This window comes from Malurus melanocephalus, unplaced genomic scaffold, assembly GCF_030028575.1.
Source record: "Malurus melanocephalus ecotype Western Australia unplaced genomic scaffold, MMel_1.1 scaffold_30, whole genome shotgun sequence".
Lineage (NCBI taxonomy): Eukaryota > Metazoa > Chordata > Aves > Passeriformes > Maluridae > Malurus > Malurus melanocephalus.
This window is the reverse complement of record NW_026623262.1, coordinates 735,192-759,725: the sequence shown is the minus strand read 5'-3', so window position 1 is coordinate 759,725 and position 24,534 is coordinate 735,192. Positions and strand designations below refer to the sequence as shown.

At 38.1% G+C, this 24,534-nt stretch overlaps 1 protein-coding gene across 2 annotated transcripts in view; it reads left to right on the top strand.

Annotated features, from left to right (window-relative positions):
* The first annotated feature begins 251 nt into the window (after positions 1 to 251).
* The window catches only part of OLA1 (Obg like ATPase 1), a 95,491-nt gene continuing 71,208 nt past the window's right edge, over positions 252 to 24,534 (top strand). Inside the window, exons 1-4 of one of the 2 annotated variants that reach the window (XM_057363676.1) lie at positions 252 to 335; positions 571 to 671; positions 2,424 to 2,567; positions 11,166 to 11,293. In XM_057363676.1, the coding sequence (XP_057219659.1) occupies positions 571 to 671; positions 2,424 to 2,567; positions 11,166 to 11,293 (373 nt within the window). In that variant the 5' untranslated portion in view covers positions 252 to 335. Of the gene's footprint in view, positions 336 to 570; positions 672 to 2,423; positions 2,568 to 11,165; positions 11,294 to 24,534 lie in introns of those variants that run through there. The other variant, XM_057363677.1, reaches the window with a different exon arrangement.

The window sequence follows — 24,534 nt, the reverse complement described above, 5'->3', positions numbered from 1 at the left end:
GCCCTGCTTTGGGCTGTACCGGGTCTGGGCTGGGCCTGCTTTGGGCTGTACCGGGTCTGGGCTGGCCCTGCTTTGGGCTGTACCGGCCCTGGGCGGGCCCTCCTTTGGGCTGTACCGGGTCTGGGCTGGCCCTGCTTTGGGCTGTACGTGATGTGGGTGCACCGGCTTTGGGCTGTGCTGGCGCTCCGGCGCTGCCGGGGTTCGCCCCGCCCCGCGCGACCTTTCCCCCCGCGGCGCTCCCGCCAATGGCCGCGCGCCGCCCCGCCCCTTCCGCCGGCGCGTCCGCGTGCGAGGGGCCGCTCGAGCGTGTTGCTCCGAGGCAGCTCCGCGCCGAGGTGAGCCGGGGGCTCGGCCACAGCCGGGACCGCCCGCCCCGCCCGCGGGGAGCCCCGCGCAACCCCCGGTGGCCGCCGCATCCCCGACGGCCGCCGCCACGCGGGTGTCTCCCCTCGGCCTTCTGGAGGCGGAGGCCCCGGCTGGGCCGCTGCGCCGTGCCGGGAGGGGACGGGCGCACGGAGGGTGCGCGGGCGTGTCGCGGGGAGTTCAGTGTGCCCTCCTCTGTGCTTGCAGATGCCCCCGAAAAAGGGAGGCGACGGGGTTAAGTCGCATCCGATCATCGGAAGGTTCGGGACATCCCTGAAGATCGGGATCGTCGGGCTGCCGAACGTGGGGTAGGTGTTGGGGGTCGGGCAGGGCGGCTCCCCGCGCTCCCCTGCGCCGGACAGGACAGGGAGCTGAGGCGCTGTCGGGGTGCGAACAGGTGCGGATAGGAAATGAGGGACACAAGTCTTACTGCTCAGTGATAGACTTCATCTTTAACTGGAACTGCTTGCAGGTGGAGCGACGCAAAACTGCCAGCGATAGGCAGGTGTGTACGAGTCTGGACAAGATACTAGTGAAGGGTTCAAAGAAAGGAAAAGTCTTAGTAAAGCTCAGTTTTATAAAACACTGTCCTTTGCATTTCCTTGCTTCTGCTGTTGTGATATGTAGTGCGTGTTTTCATGCAAACACGTGTACACGTGTACTACAAATTCCTTTTATATTTTGGGATGATGTGCACAGGAGGGGGTTAATTATTCCGTAAGTGTCATTAGCAGTGAAGAATACTTTCTTGAAACTTCTTCAGGGTTCGTAGTAAGACAAGCCTAAGTGACAGTTTGGAGGAGATGATGGAACGTTAATCATTGATTTTTGTCGTGCTTCTCGTCTGTAGTTGTTATGGCTCCTCATAGGAGCTGTACTTGAAAAGGAGGATGAATTGATTATCTGGAGGATATACGTGTGAAACTTCTTGGTATTAATTCTTGTGTCATATTTACTAAGAGAAGGTCTCAGCCTTCTCAGACTTTCAACAAATCAGAGGAAAAACCTTTGTTCATATCTCAAAGCTGGAAGCATTGCTTTCTTATATTGCCATTAGCATATATTTTATTTTTTAGGGTGTAGGCAAGATGTACTCCATAATGGAAATAATTAGCTGTAGCATTGTAGCATTGTAGCTGTGGCATGTAAATGGGGATAAATAGCATTTTTGGTTATGTTATGGTGTAACTTTCAGAGAAAATGGTTAGTGACTTCTGAGCACGTTGGCTGTATGCAGAGCAGCTCAAAAATACAATTCTATTTTTGGTAGAATATTTGGGAGTTGATTAAGAGTTGATTAATAAATCAAGAATTGATTTGGGAGTTGATTAATAAATCAAGAATTGTTCTTTTTGTTTAATAAATGCCAGCTACCAAAGCAATCTGCTACTTGGTTTAAAGGAAGTGTTTTTCTTTTTCCCCTGATAGAGTGCTTGTAGGCTTTTTTCCACTGATATTTAACAAGAATTAAAATAGCTTGGTAAGGTACAGCTTATCTTCATATGCACAAAAAATTACTTGTAATTTATTAACTGATGTGGTTTATGCCCATTTTGGCATATGGGCATATGATGGTCTCTATGCCCATTTTTCTCTTTCCATTGTTGACTTTTATTGCTTAGATACTGAAATTATAGTATTAGGCAAACAAATGTGGAGGAACAATACGCTTGTGGAAAGAGCTGGTGAGTCATGGCAAGACTAGTTTAAAAAGAACTTTCAGGTATCCTTATGGGTGTCTCACTGTACTTGAAGAAAATGAGAAATGGCCAGTAGGGCTGTGCATTGCTTTTGACTTAATTTTTTTTTTTTTTACTAACACACACGTGCAATATACTTAGAGAAATTTTAAACGGTAGGGAACAGGTAAACATCATTGGGTTTCAGTGGGACATTCTAGATGCATGAGTCTTCTGCTACAATCAGGGGAATGGTCACTGCTGTTGAAGTGAAGGGAATGCTCAGTATTACTTTTTGTTGGAATAAGATGTGGCTTCATCCAGTACTTTTAAATGCTTTTTAATTGAACTACTTTATGAATGTGTGTATTTTGTTTATAGGAAATCAACGTTTTTCAATGTGTTAACAAAGAGTCAAGCGGCAGCGGAGAATTTTCCTTTCTGTACTATTGATCCAAATGAGAGTCGAGTACCTGTGCCAGATGACAGATTTGACTTCCTATGCCAGTATCACAAACCTCCGAGGTAACTCAAATTTTTAATATTTTTCTTCAGTTAGGCAGCTGAAGTATATAACTGAACCAAAACTTTTAGCAGAATTTTAATGCAACTGTAATGTCTAGAAGTTGTTACTGACATCTGTTTTAGAATGTGAAATTATATGTGTACCTGTCCTATACCTTTCCCATGCCCCCAGTATGACCCTTGGTGTATGGCAATGATAAATATAGGATTGGTCAGTCATTGCTCAGCACCATTTGGTGCTTGGTATTCCTGTCTTTGAAGGTGGTTACTCCCAGGTGTCTTGGAAGATCTTCCGAAGAGATTTGGAAAATGAACATAGTAGACATACCTAACACATTATAAGGTTGCTCATTTGTTAGATTTCCACCATATACTTTGTATCATTCAGAATATTGTTCATGCTATAAGTATCTAAACAATTGTCATTATTCCTGCATCCTCAGTTATTTGGCAATAAGTTTTTTAATGGGCTGTCTTTTTTGTCCTTGATTTTCTCTCCTTTAATAGGCTCTGCTACTTGTTCTGTGGTATATTCAAGGATTTTCTTACACCACATCTCTTCTGATTCTTTGATTATTTTAGGAGCATATTAATTTTGTCACATCAGTTTTCTTGCTGTTGACTGTGTTTGTAATTTGCTCTCTATGTTTAATATGGGAACTTTTTTTTTTTTGCTTGGACAGCAAAATCCAAGCTTTCAGAAAACAACTTAAACAGGGACTTGTGACTCAAATTAATTTAAGTTTGCAGTTACTTGCAGAGGTATCTTGAATCGATTGTACATAAATCGTAGGCCAAACCAGCATGCATGTGCGTGCTTTTTTCCAGCACTTTGGGCATCTGTTTTAGAGCCAGATCTCACCCACAGTTAAAAAAGATTGATTAGGCACTAATCAAAAATCCATTTGCTGACCTAATTTTCAGTCTGTAATTATTGTGCAGTTTTTAAATACTGCATTAATATGAAGCTATTTGTTTAGGTGGATTGTTACAACATGTTAACTTGTTTSCTGCTCAAGCCAGTGCTAAGCATGATTGTTACTGCATGGATCTTAAAAACAAAACTTTTGAAACAGAGACAAAGCTTTCAGGCTGTTGACTGTACAGAGATAATGGTATGGCATTTAAGTTTTGTTGACAGTTTTCTTCTAAACTGAACTATTAGAGTTGCTTTGGCCATGTCAGTAATCCATTTTTCTTCTCACTTAGCTATGGATGGCGACTCCTGAATTAATAATTGAAGTGACAAAAGAGATTATTACCTCTCCTCTCACCCCTGCATCTGGCTACTCTAGCCTTACAAGGAGTGCTTAGATTGTAAATACTTGTATGTGTGTTCTCTGACTAGCAAATTCTCCTTCCCTCATTACTCTTAAATATTAATGAAAATAGTATATTTGTTGAAAATAATATATAAATAAAAAGGAATAAGCATACATAAATAGAAATAAATATATATTTTTTATTCAGTAAATATACTTGGTTTGATACCAAGCTTTTATTTGAATGGTCTTTTGAGTTTCTGCAGACATATTTGTTGCGTAAAGTCAGTGGATGTGATCATTAGTGGATAGTTATAGCTCCTGAGTCCACTTAAGCTGCTTATATGATTTCATATTCCACTGTAACAGTAACAAAGTAAAATAATTAGTGATAATCTAGTAAGACAGCAGACTGAAGTAACTTACTGGGCTGTTTGTGCTTGTCTGCCTGAGATTAACTCGGAAAAAGAAGGCTATAGTCACCAAGATAAGTTACTGTATTGTAATTCAAATGTTTTAATTTCTCTGTATAGTCTTGATTTTGTTCTTCATCTTTATGTAATACATTCTGTGGTAATTTTCTACTCGTTTGGGTTAGTAGACATAATCCATCTGTGCACGCAGAATGTTTTATAAACAGTGAATTCTCTTTAAATTAGACTCTTGTCTAGCCTCAAGATTTTGTCTTTCAAAATCTAAAGCATTCAGGTTTATATTTCCCATCTGTTACACTTAGTCTTCACATAACTGCAGTCCTTGTTGGGAGATGGGAAAAGGAAGAACAGGGTGACTTTGTCTTAACTGAAATAATGTATGACAGGGCAAAGTGATCTTGCTGTGAGCCAGGGGAGAGGAGAGGGACAGGGCWGGGGTGGCAGTTGCTGTCTGTCACGCTGAGCTGGGATCTTGCTCTGCTGTACCAAGATTGACTCTATTGCCAGGGGCATTGCTGGGATGAGTTAGCTGTTCTGCCATCAGAGGAAGAGGTGGGATCTTGAGATACTGTTTGTTGCTTGAAGATCCACTCGTCTCTCCAAAAGAGGAGAGAGCGCCTCAGCTTGGTGTGCAGTTGCTTGTTAGCTGATACTGAAAGCTGACTGGTATAAATGGGAAATGTCAGTGTTTCTAAGTGAAATCATATAGGCAACAGTTTAGGGACTATTATCTACAGGTAAATCTGTACTTAATAGATTAAGGTGCACTGCCAGAACTTGTAACCTGTGCTTTTTTTCTTTCTGCAGCAGTGGGATGTATGTGACTGTTGACAATAAATAASTTGAGTGATAGAGACTGTGCACAGAAGGTGGGCTCTAAGAACTTACAGTAAAAACTGCTATGTTGTTGCCAAATGRTATAGATGGTTTCTTTGAGTTTTTACTCACTACTGCTTGCTTTTTGGTGTGAATGAAACTGTGGCTACTAAAAAAAAAAGAAATYGTGATATATTAAACACAATCCTGAATGCTTGTTATTTTAAGGTATTTGTTTTTATTATGTTACTAATTTAATGTATGTATTTAACCCACTTATTTGTTGTAAATTTTATACAATGTTCAGTGAAAACCCCTTTGTTATGTTGTGCCCATGTGTAGCTTTTTCAGAAAGGAGACTGTGAACTTTTTATTTTGTTGTCCTCCTACTCCTGTTCCCCCAGCGCAGGTACTTTCAGGCAAGATTTTACAGACTAATGATTGGATTAGTTCCAGTTTAGTAACTGGAAAGAGAGTATTTTCTGTAGTCTGATTCACTTCAGAGGAATTAAAGCACAAAGGTGTATTTCCCCTCCACCTAATCTATGAATCCTAAGTAGGTAGCAGAGGATGAGGTCTGCTAATTCTGTAATGGAAAAGAGATATTTTTCATTTCAGCAAGTAGTTTCTGACATGAAAATTGTGACATGGAAACCAGAAACAGTCACTCTGTTAAATGCTCTGTTAATATTTTATCAGGCATCGTGTGTTTAGGGGTGATGGGTATCTCACACAAAAAAAAAAAAGAACTGTAGGGCATCTAAAGAAATTTTACTAATTTAATAAAAACTTTAATAAAACTGTTTTCTTGCATTTTTTGGTTCTAATTTTAATTAAAATGCTGCTTAATCACCTTAAACCTAGAAATATTTTTTTAGTGTAAATATATCAAACTCATTTAATTTGAATAGTGGTTTGTGTCCTAACTCACAAATATCTTGAAAGCTTTGAAAGCCTCTGAATACATGCACCCACCCCTCAGCTTGTACGTCTTCCGCCCTCTTGCCACAACTGTGGGGTGCTGTGTCTGCCCAGGTGTGCCTCACCGGACATTGGAGTCCAGCCTCAAAATGATTTTCACTGAGGTGATTTGTTCTGAGCCTGTGTAAATTAGGTGAGCTGGGATGCATCTTCTAGCGTTGCATATTTGCCAGCAGTGAATGAAAAATGAAATAGCGATGACTTGAGCCATCTTTCCTGCCTGATGGGAGAAGGCAGAATTTAATTAGTTGTGTTTTATTGATGTAATAACTTACTGAATAGTTTGAGAACCTGGGTGTTTGGTATGTACAGGACATGGAGTATGTGTTGTAATCCACATTGAATCTCTTACCTTGTTGTAATTTATATAAGTGCAATTTAATTAGCAGATTTTTCATTTCTGGTTCATGTGCCATWTGGTTCAAGTCTTGTTTGTCAGTACCATGGGTAAAATGCTATTAATGAAATAATTTTTGCATAGAAATGACCAGGGTTCATGTGCTGTACCTAGTTCTKGGGAAGCAGGTTTCTTTAATTGCCCAGTGAGGAATTTTGGTTACATTGGACAAAACTGCTTGCAAGATTGATTGTGGAGTAATAGGGAGTACAGTCTCCTGGAAGAGGAAGGGACTGTGAACTGCTCTGTTTTGGAAGTAAGCCAAAAGTAGCAGTGAGGACAGACTGAGATTTGAATGGCTCTCAAAAAGGTTGTCACAATATACATGCTCTCCTTTATGTTGCTGCATTTTCTTCAAGTCATTTGTGAATGCTAACAGATGACTCTGACTTAATTGGTATGAATTTTTTGGGAAAGAAGAAGAATTTCTCTTTTCTAACAGATTTAATGTAGCTTCTTTTAAAGTCAGAAGAACCTGTACTGGAACCAGGAGATGAGCAGCACATTTGGCTTTACCAGAGAGAAAGGGGATTGGACATTTTACCTTTATACTGAAGAATCTGGCCTTCTTGGTTGTGCCACCTAGGATCAGGTAGACTTTGAATTGAGAGAAATTTCTTGAACTATTGAAGCAATGAGTAAAAAGTGAGTGTGTTAATGAGTATTRTCATCAAGGCTTGCTGGAAAACTACTGCATTTTGAATTTAGTTGAAGCTGTCACATGGTTTTCCAGGGTTTCCTGGTGGATGTGAAATTTAGGTAAACTGTATTAAATGCTGCTGAGAAACTAATGAGGTTTTGATTTMATTTGAGAAGAGACAGTGTGTAAACCTAGAAGAGTAGAAATCCAGGGAGAAAAAYGACATTTCAGTTATCACATTTCAATTGATGTGAAAACTTCAAATGAGTGCTGCTTGTGTGTTTTTTCGACAAAGCAATTATTTGTGGATACTCTAGAAAGATATGTATGCCCCTCCCCTCAAATTTTGGAAAAAAAAATATGCATAACAACTTGCAGATACCCTATGTGTGTGCATTTTTAGAAACAAAAAGGCTACTGGTTGCATTGTATCATTCAGAACTGCTGTACACGACAAGGAGGTCAGGTAAAGAAACTCCTCCTGCTTRAATAACTGGTTTGTACTGATATTTGAAACAATTTGAAACTAAGTTGGTGTAAAATAAGTCTCACCCCCTGCAAAATTTGTAACCCTGTGGATGCRTAAGCCTCTTTATTCCTGAAAATGCCTTAACCACTGGACTGCAAAACTGTCCATTGTCTGGCCCAGTGAGTCTTGTGCTCTTTTATTGCATGGTTGCTCATACAGTGAAGGTAGTGCACTAACACAAACTCAATGCTGCTGTTTTTCTAAATGAGATAAAAAAATCCCTGCTCAAGGATTATACCTGTGTTTAAAATATAGAGATACTTCTGGATTTGGTGTTCTGTTTCATGTTATAGATCCTTGTGACATGCTTCATGGTAGAATTATGTTGCACTGATTTGTACAGATGATCAGTTGATGCCACCTGTTCTTGATGATCATTTGAGGCTCAGTGACACTATGCTAATGCTGACTAACAAATCTTAAGAAATGGAAACTAATTTGTTTAGAGGAGGAGAAAAGCAAAATGCAGTTAAGTCTTCAATAAACCATATTCAAGATATACTATACTCTTCTCCCGTTCTGTGCAGTGTTCTCTGTTTCTTTAGTTTCATAATATTTACTCTTTGTCCTTCAGAGTACAGGCAAGTGCGACTCGACTAGCTTGTACCTTTTTCTGTATTTCTGTGTATTCATCCTTCTGTGATGAAACAGAGATTTAGACTCAGGAAAGTGTCTGCCAATGGTGATAATTTTGATTTGCTTGGAMTGTGAGCTTTGTGGTACTTGAAGTGAAGGTGAGAAAGAACCCTGGAAACCCATGTAATTCAAAGGTCTCTTGCTTGTACTACTCATTTGTAAAAAAAAAGGTGCTGGGGTTTTCTTTCCATTGTCTGGCAAATGCTGTTGGTGAGAGAGCATCAGGCCATCTGCATATGAAGGTATCTGTCTTGCTCTAATGTGGCATCTTTGTAGTGAAAGTGTCAATTGTTCTGATGGCTGGCCAGGAAGTTAATCCTACCAGGAAGGTGAGAGKGGAGCATAGAACATTCCTTACCTCACCTTTGTTTTCCTTAAAACACAGTTTAAAATGACAGTGGAGAAGTGCTTTAAAGAGTGGCATTTTTCTGTCTTACTTTTGAGTGAGTAGTTATGTGTCAAAAAGCAAGGACTGGGAAGTCACAGCAGTTTCTTCTGAAGTATGTTAGTTCTRCTTGTGTCAGGCAAAGAGTTAGTGGGTTAATGCATTAATAGTTAGTGGCTTTTGTCTTCAGARTGTGAGTTAGTCTTGATAGTGCCTTAAATAAGGATTTGTTGCTTCTTGAGTTTGTGTACTGGTAGTTTAAAAAAAAAGTGCGACAAAAAAAGTGAAATTAGCAAAACTGTTTTACTTCAAAGTGTACTTATATTCATGTTCTTTTGACTGCATTCCACAGCATTGACTTACAGCACACAGTGTCTGTCTTCCCAAGGATGGACCCTTCTCTTCATGGGCCTAGTGAAGTTTAAAGTCAAGATATTGTATACCTGAATTTAAGTTACTTACTGTATTGTGTTACATTAATGCTTTTAAGTGCATCACAGAGATATTAATTACATGAAACRTGTCATTGAGTTTCTAATTTATTACACCTGCAGATTTAGTGACACTTTGAACTTCACCTTGGTAAACAAAAAGATTTTGTCCAGATCTTGTATTGTGGAATTATTTTACTTGAAAGAAATAATTTTTCTTTGGAAGTGTTAGAGCAAGTTTGAAAACAAAAAAATTTCAGGTCACCACTCTTCTAGACATAATGAGTATTCCATACTCAAACRGACTCTGGTGGATCATCTCTTCCAAATTAAGGAGTTAATTTGAAGTGAGGAAGCATATCTATTGGTATGTGTTATATGCAGTCAAATCAAAGTGGGGTAGCACCAAGGAAGAAAAAGGTGGAATTGTGTTTTGTTCTACCTAAGTCAGTTGCTCTGAGCAGAGACAATGATTTATAGATTTGTGTAACTACATTTTTTCTGTCTGGRCTATGGCTGCCATAACACGCATTGGATAAGAAGAGAAGGGTGATTTTTCTGATGCTAGTGGAGTTTCCTGCTGTTACAGATTTGACAGCAATCATGTTGTCAAATATTTCAATATTTGAAAAAACGTATTTATCAGCAAGCTGTCRCACTACTAAAAATAAAGCTCAGTTTGGGCTGTGGACAGTGAAGATTTCAGAAGTGTAATGCTGCTCAGAGGTTTCTGTAAGAGCTGCCTAGGAGGTTACTGCCTAGGTCCTAGGTCTTATTCCCACCTTCTAGGTTGTTTCTGTCGGTGACCAGCACTGCAAAGGTAGGTCTTTGGAAAAGGCATCTTAAGGTAAACCACAGAATTTATATATTTAGATTTGAATCTTGTGTTGAAGAACTATCAACTATCAACCACAAAACAGAACAGTCACTGCTTTCCAAATTGGTACCAGCCATTCATGACGTCTTTAGGGCATGTCACACTCCTCTCCTTGGGGGTGGGAAAGCTCTGGGTTTGGGTGTTTGCCATTATACTCACTGCCAGTAAAATAGTGARCTGTTGTATTAGTCCTAGCACAGTGCTACTGAAATATAATGGTGATAAAGTGTTTGATAGGAATGAACTACTGTTCCAGCTATTTTGAAACTATCAAGCTGGAGATCTTGAGGCTGTGGTGTTCAGTTTCTGGTCTTTTGCAAGTGAGGGATTTGCAGCATTTCAATGTGGTTCTGTGGCTGCTACTGTTCATGATGATAATGATGTCATTTGTATAGACCATATGAAGGTGCTCTAAGATAACAAAGTTTTAATTGTTTTTTGGGTTTTTTTTCCTGACTCAGGTGGATTTTGAAAAGTAAATTGGTTTAGAGTATACCTGAAAAGTTTGTTGCCCAGTAAGTTATTTGTTCATTTTAAAACAAGTTGAGAATTTGTGGAGGATAGTAGGTTTGCAGTTTATAAATTGCCATATGCATTTCCCATAATTTTAAAAGCTTTTTYCGGGCTTTTGTCAGCATGTTAATGTGTCTGCTTAACCCTTTGCTGTTCACTATGGTGGAAAACATCACAGCTGTTTACATTATAATACAAATTTACCTGCTTTTTTTTTTCAAATTGTTTGCATAACCTGGATCACTGCTAGTTTTAATCACCACTGTATTAAAAAAAAAAAAAGTGCCCTTGTCTTCTGAGAAAGTTGCATAACTTCCTGAACTAAATGGTAACCTTAGAGGTGTGCAATAGCGGAGTGTAATGGCCTTCTGTGTCTTACCCCTTTGTTCCTGTCAACACGGTATATTTATGCCTCAGTGTTCCAGGTCTGCTTGATTATTGTATTGTTATCCATATGGTTCCACACTTCAAAGCTAGTTTACTTAATTTTACATAACTATATACAGGGAAATTAGAGAATGGATATTTTACATGGGATGRGGGGTATTTTGTCTTATGCATTCCAAAGTGTGATGTTTCACTTGTTCCAGAAAAAGGAACAAGAACAAAGAACATTTTCATGTTCTGAATTAATTTCTGTGCCAAAAAATCTGACTGACATGCTTTAGTATTGAAACTTCTAACTTTTATATTTCAGCAAAATTCCAGCGTTTCTGAATGTGGTGGATATTGCTGGCCTTGTGAAAGGAGCCCACACTGGACAAGGCCTAGGAAATTCCTTCTTGTCTCACATTAATGCCTGTGATGGGATCTTTCATCTGATGCGTATGTAAACTTATTTATCTGTTTTCTTTAGCTTAAGGACAGCATTCTTGTACTGTAATTAATAACTGTGGAGCAAATATCCATTACAATTTTAACCTTTACCATTCAATTCAAAGTAATTTGATCTTGGGTTTTTCCAACCAAGACAATCCTTGTCCTCTGCTATCTAACAGGTATGCCTTTCTTTATTAGCATTGCACTGAATGCTTAAACAAACTGGATTTCTGGAAATCTGCAGAAGTATTTTGCCATTTTCTTTTGCCAACAGTGCAAGGCAGTGTATTTGTTTAGTTTCATGAAGAAGGAAGAATGGAGTGTGATAATAAAAGACTGAAATGGAAGTAGAAATCTGCTGCTTTTGTAAATCCTTAAATTTTACAGATCCTGAGAGTATGAAGTTTCTCTATTGCCTTTTACCAGGATTTGGTCAAAGTTCCTGATGGACTGTGTGCCTTTGGGAACCAGTGCCCTGAAACCAGCTGTCAGTTGTCAGCTTGGTGGGTGGGCACTGAACACTGGATCTCTGCTGTCACAATAGAAAGTGGCTTAAAAAGAACCCAGGCAGGCTGCTCCTATTCAAGGGGAATAGGCAGGGGACTGGAGGGTGRGACTTGTACACCAGCAAGTTGGAAAGGAGATGTTGCTGAGGATAAAGAGAAGATAAGAATGATAAAATGTTGGTAAGAAGAGCTGTAACAGGAAGTGATCTGGGGCCTSTGTGTTTTCAAACCATTAAAAACTTAGTGTTTGTTTTCATTTTWATTTGATCTGGAATGAATTTTCACCTTTGAGCACTGGAAGCATTGCTCTCTGTCTTCCTGCTGTTGTGATGTGCACTACTACTGCCTATGGTAATGGCCAGCATGGGAAGCAGAGTCCTTCAGGGAATTGATCTTTTTCTTATTTTTGGATGTCAGGCATGAAGCAGGTCATTGTGGATTTGTGCTGTAGACGCCMAGCTCTGCATGCCTGATTATATTGAAGGCTCTTGTTAGACTCGTATCTTATTTGGTGTTGGCTTAGCTTGGTTCAGTTGGTAATTTTGCAGAAAGCAGTYTGGGCATTAACCAAGTTATATTAATGAAGGTAACAATAGGGAAGGAAGYGGCTTGCTATGATTGGAAAGCTTTTGTTGAGTATGAGACAAACTTTGGGTAGCTCACCAGAGGTATTTTATAGTTCTAGGCTAAAGGTTTTGATCCTATTTTCTTTGTCAATAGTACATTGATGAGGTTATGTTAAACCATATTTTCTTTAGGACAGAAGATTTATTCATGTTTTTTCTAGCTGCCGTAACAGAATACACTTGTTGCCTCCTTATATTATGAGGTGTTTTATGGAGAAGGCTGTTGCCTACCAGTTGATGCACCACAAGGTACAGAGGCAAGGTACTGCAGCTCTGTTACTTTCCAAGTAATTTTATTACATTTTTATTGCAGCTATGGAAGGTCTGTGTAGTTTCTACCTAGACTGTTTCTTATGTGGCATAAAGCTGAGAAGAAATGTGATCTGTTTCCACCTGGCTAATTCTCTACCTTCCTTACTTCACTGAAAGTAAGGTTTGTTTAAAGAGACAGTACCTCCATCTTGAATTGAAATGGCTGTGGATTTTGAGCCTTCAAATTTCAATGCACTTGTTAGACTACTACTTCTCCTGAGTTACATAATTTTCATTAAATGAATAAAACCACTATTTATATGTCTAAAGTACATTTTAATATATGTAAAGAAGCAGGCAACAATGTGGCAACCACRCATGGTAGGGTAATAGGACAAATTAAAGGAGAGGTAAGTTTGTGTTGAGCGCCAGTGTATTTTTATACATRATTAGGGACAGTATGAAGTAGATTCTCTTAGCTCAGCAAAAAAGGTGATTAAATTTTCCWCTACAGAATAGAGCAATCCACTCTTGGGTTTTGATACTTTCTGCAGGTTTTTTTTTTCTGGACAAGTGCACAAAATGAAAATTATCAAACCAGTTGGTCTCCATACATTTAAAATTTTGCATGTTATCCCAGTTTCTTAGGGGTAGGAGTATGATTTACTTTTGGCCATATCCAGTATGAAAACCCCAGACAGATACACTTATTGGCTGAGTGCATGGGGGATTTAATTTTGAAATGGTTGCCTGTCCTGGGCAGTGGTGTCTGCAGTCCCAAAGTAAGTGGACACATTCTTTAAGGTAAKTGCAGCTTTCTTCATCTTCCAAGTTTCAGGGTTTAATTTGAAATATTTCTGACAGTTCTATTCTCCATGTTTCAGGTGAACTGCAGTTTTAACTGAGGCAGCAATGTTTTTTGTGGCGGCAGAAGGYGCGCTGTTTGAAGGTTGTGATAGTGTTTCTTCCCCAGTTTCATGGCTTTAACCACCTTTCAACTTTTATGGCTGGTCAGTCACACCTAGTTGTAGAAAATTACTTTCTTTGTATGGTGTACTATAAATGGCAACTTTGTTACAAGTGTAAATTTCAGGAATTAACGCTTAAACAATGCTTCAGTGAGGAAAATGGTAGATGTTAGTACTTAGTCCCTAGTATAGCTCTGTCAAGTTTTTTGAATGTACTGGATGTTAAACAGTCCAAGCTCTTCATGTTTTTGAATTTCTCTTCTCACTGATATTCTGCAGTCCTAGTTTACGAGAAAATATATTCCACATTTTTATCTTATTTTTTAGTTTCTTTCTTTTTTAGTCTTTCCCTTCAAAGGTACAGAAATTGGGAGGAAGCTGGTCTGTAAAAGTACGTTACTATCAAATGCTCCTTTTCAATTAATAAAAAACATTAGGGTTGGATGCCCACTGTTTGAAATAGGTCTGGCAACACTGGGTTATGTGGAAGAACTTGAGAGCTCACCTGTGTCATCCACAGTGTGCCAGTCTGCAGAGGATCGTTCGAGCTGCCTGTGGCTTGGTGCTGGGGGAGTGCAGGCAAGTAGGGCTGCACAGCTCCTGCTTTGCTCTTCTGCCTGGAAATGCTCTGACTTCATAGCAGAGGAGCTGCAGCTGCCTTTTAGCAGCAGGAGGGGAGTTTGGTAGCTGATAATCCGTGAAATCTTGCTCTTTGTGGTAAGAGTGAAAGAGCTATGAAGGTAGGTAAACATCCCCTGTAGTCTTACAGAAGTGACTGGTGTGACCAGTGTGAATGGGTTCCTAGAAAGCTTCAATTGCTTTTACTCCAGTTTTGTGTTTGTAAAAACTGAAACTGTTTAGTACACCCCCCGGTTCTGCCTCCTTCTAGGTAACTTCTAAAGCTATTCATCATTATTTAAAGCTTTGATAGGTATGAATCATGTCAGTTAAGCATAGTTTATTCTTACTTGAAAAAAGCACTAATCAAAACAGAGTTTGACAATATTTTTGCTGATTTTTGCTCAGCGTTTAAAATCAAGTTGACTTAATTTTATTTTTTTACCATCATGAGGGTTAATGGTAATTCACAGTAATACCGCTGCTGTTTTGATTTGCTGCAAAAATCAAAGTCATGATAAAATTATTTAACTGAATAAAATACATCCCCTTTTTTCACTTATTTTTTTGGCTTTCTGTAAAAATGTGTGTATTTTCTATACAGAGAGGCTAATAATCTATCACTTTTATATACTTGAGGCTTGATGTATTTTTTCCCCCATGTTCTCTAAGAAGAAATCATACCTGCTGATTGCTGCTCCTTGGAATCTGACTGCTGCTGAGCAGAGGCATGTGAGGATATCACTTAGCTACACTCCACTGCCCTAGCATTTCAGTGAACAAAGTATGAGTTACTTCTCATCCTTTCAGCATGTGTGTTTTGTGCTTTGGGAATCACAGTGCCTCAGTTTATGCGGCTGAACCTTGGCTGTGCCACTTCTAATAYCTGGAGCTGTTTTTTTAATCTTTATAATGTACCAAAGTTCACCTTGAAAAGATGTAAACCTATCTGTCTTAAAAAAATTTTACTGTTTGGCATATTTTGGTCTGAATTTTGAAGATGATTTGGTTTTGTTTTATATTACTAGTGTAATTGACATTTAAACCTGTTTAAACCCATTTAAACCCTGTTAAAAAAGTGTTGCCTATTTACAAATTCAAACGTTTCGCTGCTAAGCTACCAAAGATTAAAAATAATTTGCCCAAATTAAACTTGTTACTGTTATACAGTCAAGATGTATATGATAATCTGTTGAGTGATAGTTCCTATGGAAATTTTTTCTTCTTATTTATTGTTAGAGTAACACCAAATTAAAGTTTAATAAAATATTTGGAGTGGCTCACAGTTCAGCTAAACTTTTAGCTGGTTTTCAGTAACTTCCCCATATTAAATCCAGAAATTGTGAAAGCTTTCAAATTAAACTGGCAGTTGTGTATGTATATTAATGTGATGCTTTGGCGTTTTTTTGTCTGTAGTTTTGTTTGTTTGGGGGTTCTTTTTTGGTTGTATGTGTTTTGATTTTGAGATTTTGATTTTGAGAAAAGGCTTTGCATAGGAGATTTTTCTGATCACATAGTTAAGAAAACTGCACTTCTCTACTTCCTTTAGCAAAATCATTACCTGAAGTGAAACAATTTATAGTAGTGAGACTATTTTTGCTTTGCATGTTGCAATTTCAGAATGTCAAGTCACAGAAAAAACCAAACTAGGGGTAATTGTCTCACATCATGTGTTACCTTTGAATTTTGCTTCTCCACTCTCGCATACTAAGCCCACTGCCTTGAAAAGGAAGGAAGGCTTTTAACAATATTTATGGATATGCATACAAATTTGCTTATCATTAGCTTTTCCTCATTAAAAAAAAGCTTTTATTGCAGGAGAGGAGGATTTTTCAGATGTTGGTTAGCTGTGTTTTACTTCAGAGCTTTTATTCATGTAGATCTCCCTAGAGCAGTAGTTTTGTACCTCCAGGCAGAAACAGAATGCACATGGAGTGAATGACCCCTGGCTACATCTGATCAGGCCTTTGCAACCCTTACGGTACTGTACCACGTTCTGTGGGAATGAACAAGACTGGGGACAGTCCCTTCTCAAAGCAGGTGAAGTTAAGCTCTGAAGCAAACAGTGTTCTAGAGAGTTGTCATTCCTTTCAGATAACATGAAGCAACCAAAAGGAAGTGCGTTTGAATAAACTATTTTTTTCATTCTTGAACAGAATTTACTTAGAGCGAAAAAGACCCCACAAAATGCCTGATAAAAAAGGGATTTGAAGAGGCAATGAGTCACTTATTCTCAAGAAGTATTGCCTTGACACAAGACTTCTTGCAGGGAAACACAAGGAGTTGTCAGTAGTGTCATGTACTAGTTTTAGCCATCTTGGAGAGCTAGTGCTGTCTAGTGCTATTGGATTTTTCTCACTGGATCCAAGAATGGAAGCACAGCAGACTTTATGCTCAGAAATAATGGTGGAGGCAAGAAATGTTTGTACAGACATCTCCTCAAAGAAGTTTCTTGAGAAATACCCATGTAGGATTGGAGTGTTCGTGCAGCACCCAGCAACAGAGATAGTGGATGTAAATGAAACTGAAGTAGCTGGGAGCCAGAGCAGTCATCACAATGGCTCTTGTCTTTCCCATGTGCCTATTCTTCAATACAAGAACATGGGAAAAGACTTAAGGTGAAGGCTGATGTTCAAAAGCAGTTGTTTGTAGAAGCATCTGAAGAGCAAAAAAGAGCCTTGTGTGTGCTTTGGATGCTACTACGTTATTGTCCAGAATGTTGGTAGTGGAATTAAAGGACCTGGATRGGATTCTTGTGAATCTTCTGTCATGCAGTTTCAGTTACTACTACCTTGAAACCTAAACCTGCAGGAGGGAGCGAGGTATTTGTATACTACCGTCCTGATCAGTGCCAGTGCAGGATCAACTAACTTAATGTGCCAGCTTTGGGAAACTTGTAACTAATCAGATTTTTCACTTAGGCAAGAAGATAATTACAGGAAGGGCAGTAATCTCTTATGCTGAACAATTGCAGAAAAACTTTGCAGGGTCTGTCATCACCCTTGAACCTAATGTTTGTGTGTTAGAGGTATAGGAAATCCCATTGTAAAATCACCCTCATCTCCTATTTTATTGCTGGCATTACTTTGCTTTTGGTGTGCATACGTGAACAAAATTTGTGGGTTTGTACCTCAAAGCTGTTTGCAGTATATTTGCAGCTTTGTCTCCAGCAGAGGAGTGAATTTGTTTTCCTGGGCACGTGGGTGCAGATTGTGGAACAGGTGCCTGAAAATTGTCATCACTGTAGTGAGTTAGCCTTTGTCTATATTGAACAGTAAATTACATTGCCAGACTTAGTGAAGGTGACACCTGAGCTTTAATACWTATTCCTTTAAGGCCAGGTAACTACAGCACAAATAAACTCAGGTAAGGGTTTAATTTCATTCTGAAATTTCTCACAAGTAATTGGTGTTCTGAGAGCTGAATAAGCCTCCCCAAATATATGGATATTAGAAACAAGAATTTGTATGTTGCAGGGTAATACCATTTTAAGCCATGATAATTAAATAARTGTCTCTCAAGGATATGCTTCTTCAGAGAGGATGAGAGCTATGAATGTTCAAACATTATGTTGCTAATAGAACTGTCCAAAACTTGTTTTACATTGAGATTGCCTCTTGATGTCATAAATTGAATTTTGATTGTATGGTACCTAGGAGGTTTCTCTTCAGYCTGAAATATTGTAAAGTCTGTAATTTTATTTAATTACTTATTCCCATTAAGAAGGAAAATTACTGTTCTTGCATTCTTCTCTAGCCTTTATCATAGTTTGATAATGCTAGATTTGTTTGTATCATGCTAATTGAAGTGACAGTGGATTTTGGAACTTACTTTGTCATTCATCTTTAGCATAATATCCTRTGCTTCTTTATGTCCAGTTTCTTTTTCGTATCAGAATAGATGAAAACATAAAATTTYCTGTCAAAAGGCCACCACCCTTGCTAGAGTAGCAGCATCTAATGCCATTCTATTTATAGATGGAACTTGTTAAGTTTCCTCAGCAGGGACTTAAAGCTATGACCTCGTAGGCCAGAAACAGGAGTGCTACCTACCGAGCTACAAGGGCAATCTCTCAATTCTAAAGAATACATAGAAAATTTCTAATATACTGTACTGTGAGTCATAAAGTACTTGACCAGTAAACCCTCCCTCCCCTGAGAATAAAGACCAGGCAGGTTGTCTTTACTGAGTCATTGCTATTATTTGACTACAACTACTTTTGGTATAGTTCTGTGTGTGTGATTTGGCTGTGTGTAATTTCTGTTTAAAGTATTGCAGAGAGAAAACACATCTGCATTGCCTAAAGAAATGGTCAATGTGTGATAGAGTTGGGGGGCTCAGGTGACTATTTCTGAAATATGTGTTTACCTGTTTGAGTGGATGTCTGTGCCAATGGTGTGGGATATCCTGACTTCTTAAAAATAGTGATTGTTCAATAATTTATTAATAATTTTTTATTTGCTGTTCCATTTATTGAAATGAATTGAAGGGAAAAGTACTGCAGATGGATCTGTTTTGTTTATTTCTTTATTGAAAGCTTGAAGGGAAAAGTACTGCAGATGGATCTGTTTTTATTTCTAATATGAAATGGGAAAGCCTATTTTCCTTTGGTCAGAGGAAGGCTACCTGGAAAAAGGTAAAATAACAGTTCTTTGCCACAYTGTAAGAACAGAGAAAGATAAGTGGGCGAGTGTTTTCACTTTAATTAGCTGCATGATTGTATCAGAAAGGTGAGTGGTCTTTGAGAATATTATAGCATTCCCTTCAGAAAGTTGCTTTCTTGAAAGTACCTTTTTTTTGAATACAGAGTTTTAAGGAAAGTTTTAAATTAGRTAGGTTCCTAGAGGCAGTTCTGTTTTCCAGTTGTATCATAGATGGCAATGCCTCCTAATGCAGCTGAGGGCATGGCCTGCCTTGGGTTAGTAAACAGCAGTAGGAGTTGGCTGTTGCTGTTCTGGGACTCTTCATCGCTGTCCCTCGTTGCTGTGGAGTTGAATATGCAGGTGAGCTGAGGTGATAATTTCCAAGGCTGATACAACTTCAGTATTAAAATGGACAAGGAGCTGTTTACATGTCTAATTGCAGTGTGCTGAACAGTGGAGTAACTACTGCAAAGAAGACCAGAAGGAACTTGGCTTTAGGTTTCTTATTCTGGCTGTAAGCTACTTATCCTAGACAAACTAAACGAGACTCCTGGGTTAGTTCAGATATGCTGTTGTAAGAATTGGAATATACCTCCTRTTTGTTCTGGGTCAAGCAAATTTGTCTGAAATAATTGGGGTGTCAGTTTAGACTTCCTKTGTCTATAAGAGTCTGTGAGACTGTTTAATAAACTGACAGAAAAACCTTTGGTTTAGTTTCCTTTTAGAATTGCTATTTATTGAAGCAGCCTGGTTTCTACAACAGCCAAAAGGCCACTTTTAGAAAAATAAGTGTCTTTCCCTTTCCAAGTCATACGTTGTGCCAGACTTGAACACTGGATGAGAAGATCTGCGAGCTGAAGTAGTTTTGTACTCCAACACTGTTTCCCATGTATATGCTGCCACTTTCTTCTGTGCTRTTGGACCTGATTGTGAAACCATGTAGTAAAAGGGCTTTTGGCTCTTAAAAATAGCCATATTCTTCTTGCTGGGTTATTTTAAAAATTGGTCATCTCTCTAATCAGATTTAATATGTAATGCAGCAAACAGTCATGCTGTTCTAGCTCAGGGAGCATTAAGCTGAGATTGCTAAGATGAAAAACGTTTGTAAAAAGGCAGCCATAGGAAATACATGATGCCAGTTGTATCCTTTTTTTTCCCCTGTTTTTTTCTTCTAAGTTTGCAAGACTTAGGGATATTTTCTTTCAAACCTTGCATGTTGTCTGTCCACCAGAGTCTGAAGAAATCTGACTTACGACTGTCATTTATGCTGAGATGTTATTGAGATGCAGGGTTTGGTTGCAGATGTGCTTTTGTGCTCTTGTAATGCTAAAGTATTGATGTGGAAATCTGCTGACTTCTTTTAGTGTGCCTTCAACAAAGWTAGCTGGTATGTTTTCAATATGCTTTCCAGGCTTTCTCTTCTGTCCTGATGAAGTCCAGCTTCACTTTGGCTGAAGATAAAGTTTTGCTTTTCTACTTGGGTTTACAGGAAATCATATATTAACCAGTTATCAATGACATCTTGGCAGAAATTCTTATGGCCTAGGTTGTTTTTTTTTTGGTTTTTTGTTTTTTTTGTTTGTTTGTTTGTTTGTTTGGACTTGTCACTCTTGTATTTGCTTCACACGGTTTCTCCCAGCTATTTTTTAGTGTATTTCAAGATGTATTTTTATCCTGAAATCTTCTGCAGAAAACAGAATTAGCATTGGGCTGGATTTAAGTGCTGGATGTTTGTCARCAGTAGTTGCTAGAGCTTCTTTGGAAACTTGCTTTAGTTTAGATGCTGCMGGTCTCTAGCCTCAAACAATACCTTGGAGCCTAATTCTTGGAGACAATTAAGAAAATATCAAGCCAACCRTTTATTTGTTTGTGAAATACCTCAGAAAGGCTATTTTTGGTTCTTATTTTGGGTTWTGCAGTTAAAGTGAAGCTTCATCTATTGTTGATAAAATAGCAGGAAGATTCTTCAGAACCTCCATGTTTATCCTTAAATATGTAATCAAATTTCTAAGTATTCAGGTACGTATACCTTGCCAAGTAAGGTAATAACATGGTTAATTTGTTTTCTATTAAAGTTAATTTAAAAGTATTTCTTTRCAAAATCGAACAACATCCCTTCTTCCTTCTCTCTTCCTTCTTTATTTCCCCACTTGCCATCATACATGTTTTTCTCTCAGTAAGGATGACAGCAGAAACATCTGTACCTCAAACTCGCTTTACTAGTTAAGCTTTTAAAATATGTTTGAACATAGGTTTGCATTTCAGTACTTACCTACCTAGCTGTTACTGAGATAACAGTTCCTTGATGCTTATTGAATATTTTTATGCGTCCAGCTTTGGTAATTTGATGTGAAAATTGATGTCTCAAAACTAAATAGCAGTAGGAGTGGGAAGTGGAGTGTGTGAAAGAGTTGCAAAAAGCAGGAAATGTAGAAGTACAGTAGTGTAGACTAGCTGAGAGGGATTGCTTGCTTGCAGAAGAAATAGAGAAAGAGGCAGAGGGAATCCAAAAGTTGGGCAGTTTAAGCCTCYGGTTTGAATTCTCTGAAGTGTCATAAAGCAGAAAAATTAATCCAGTGAACATCACCATATAGATGTGTCTGTGTGTAATGTACAAGATAAGAAATATTGATGTCATATTTTTTAATTGTTAGGGATGGATTATTTAATTTATATATCTCATGGTCCTTTTTAAATATTGAGTGCTTTGTGCAATTACAAAATATTTTGAGTGTAGGCAGAGCTCAAGTCAGTAGGATTCAGAACCTTACCTCAGTTTCTGCTTTTAGCAAAATAATGGATAGTTTTCCCTGAGCCTTAGTTCATCTTTGTCGTAAGTATGTTGAGCTGTCATTTGTAGAGGTTGTTTAATCATTACAATAAAACATACTATAAAAATTTCGATAATGAAGAGTTGAAAAGCTCTTAGTGTTTTCTTTTTATAAGCCACCTGTTGCCTTAGATGCATAAGTATATGAATTCAAACAAAGTGCTCATCACTTGTCAGCCATCAGTGGCAGCATAAAAATTACTTGTGGTGCTTGCTTTGCAAGAAGTTCTTTTGTGTTTGTGACATCAGCTTTGTTTTATACAATTAAAGTATTACACGCTAGAATAATCTAAATCGCAACCACTAAATGGTGATGCAGTTCTTTTTTCATAGAGCTGAATTTGTTTAGTGGTTGTATACAGCAATTGACTACTGTTTAACATGACATGTCCCTTTTGCCTAGAACAGTCTTTGGAAAAGGTGTTTTTTTGTGTCCTGTTCTTGTCTCCCACCCCCTCCATTCCTCCTCCCTTCTCCATTATGGAAAGCTTTTCTCGTACTTTTTTAACAAGTAGATAAAAATACACGTTAGGCTTCAGGCTTTTTTTTTTCCCAACTAGCAAATTATTGGTACATGATGATATTGCAACAGAGAAAAAAGCCTCGCAGTGAAGTGATCTGGACTGCAGGAGATGTTTTGTTCCATGTGAACACATTTTGACATGAACAGAATAGTTTTTGTTTGCACAGTTTAAAATAAAACCCACAAGTAAACTACATTTTTCTGATTCTGACCCTACTGTACTAATGACTGTACAGATACCTACTCAATGGCTTTCTCTGTTGGAAATACCTAATCTATGATGTTCTGTTCCTCTGTCATTGCTGTATTTTTCTTTTATTTACATGTCTTTCCATTTCAAAGTGAATGGGAAACATCTGTATGTGACTTGGTTATGATTTCTTAATATTGAGTTATTCTTCTTGTTTTAAAACAGATAATCAGTGCTATAGAAATTCACAGAAAATCTGCTGTCCCCTTCTCAAATTACATTGTATTGAATAAAATCTGATTTTTGGGGAAAATGCAACCAAGTGAGTGAAATTAGTATCGTATTTTATATGTTGGCTGAGTATGCAGTAGGCCTGTCTTGCTCCCCTTAACCTTAGGAAAGGTATAACATCTCTTCAAAATTTCTGTATACTTGAAGTCAGGCGAGGCATAGTTCCCRTTTGAAGGGAAATTAGGCTATAATTAAGCTACTTGATCGTTGATTTTTATATTCAGTTGCTCTGTTTTAGGAAGAAATACAAGACAATTGTGTGATTCCCTATTAATTGGAGTTGTGGGTTTTTTTTTTTTTTTAATGTTTTAAGGGAAACTTTAAACTAAATAGGTTCCTAGAAGCACTTCTGTTTCCCAGTTGAATCACAGATGGCTGTACCTCCTAGCAGAGCCTCCTATGGCTCTATTGACTCTGTGGTAACATCTTTTTGGCTGCATACTACTCTTGGAGTGTTAAAGGCTGTCTTCAGCTGTCTCCCCTCCTCCTTGGGCCAGAAACACTGAGACAGGAGCATATAAATCCAATGTAACTATTCTTTCACACTGATCTAGTAACTTGCCCTTCTGAGGAATAATCTAAGTTAGACTTAGATAAAAATAAAGTTAAAGGTAACTTACAGTCAAATAATGACTACAGTGCTGTTCCAACAACAATCCTGTAAGGATGGGGTATGAAACGAATATGAATGCAAGTTAAAGACCATGCAAAACAGTATTAAAAATGCAGCTCTCATATAGTCACTTGCCATACAGCAGCTTTGATAAGAATATGATTACTTTTAAACTGATGAGCCACTAACAATATTCACTTTATTAAGATACTTCCATTTCATTATTCCAGCATAATTCTAAGCTGCTAACTGGTTAATTATCAATTAAAGCTCTCTTCTTTTCACATGTTTTCCTCTTGTCATTTTTCCTAAAATGCGTATGTAAGCAGGTAGGGAGGGAGAACAAAAGTGACCTTTTAAAGTTCTTCTTTATTTTTCCCAAGGGTGCAATTCTTCTATTCATTCATATCGTGTGACTCMGATTCCATGAATTGCAGTCAAGTTCTGCTCAGTATGAATAAAGATGGCTTGATCTCWACTTTAACTAATGAGTATACATTTATAGAAAACAAAAATATGCATCTTCCCCTCTTCTGTATTACTTTTGCAAGCTGATGTTAAGGTGACTGTGCCACTGAGAGTGAATAATTTAGTGTATGAGTTAATTGGTCATTTATAAATTCACATTCTTGTGAGGAGATAGAATGTTTTCTTGTAATCTATTTGTCCCACACTGAAATAAAACAACACTTGTATGCTTGTTTAAATGTAATTTCCCCTGTCATATGTTGACTGTGAGTGGTTTTGAGTATTAATGGATGCMGTTGCACTCTGAGTAAATAATTGGGGGGAGGTCATTGTGTGTATATATTTTCTTTATGGAGAAGTATTGCAGTGTCATTGTTGACTTGCTTTAGCTATTGTTGGAGATGGGAAGTGCAGCTCGATAGGCCTAGCAGAGCAATTGTACTGCCTGCTGAATTGGCTGCTCAACTTTTCAGTTGCCATGCTCATTTAACCTTAGCAGAGTTTCAATTACGAGGAGAAGATAAAAACATTCAGTATTAATATTTTTTTTAAAAGAAACCCCCTATTTTTAAAAAAAGTGTTSGATGTTATTAAATTTTCATTTTCCTCTGACATGTTCAGTGTAATGTTGCCATGCTAAGATACTTAGACTACCTCTTTAGGGAACTGCTGTTGAATAATATGATAGACTAGACACTTCTAAAGGTAAATACATCATA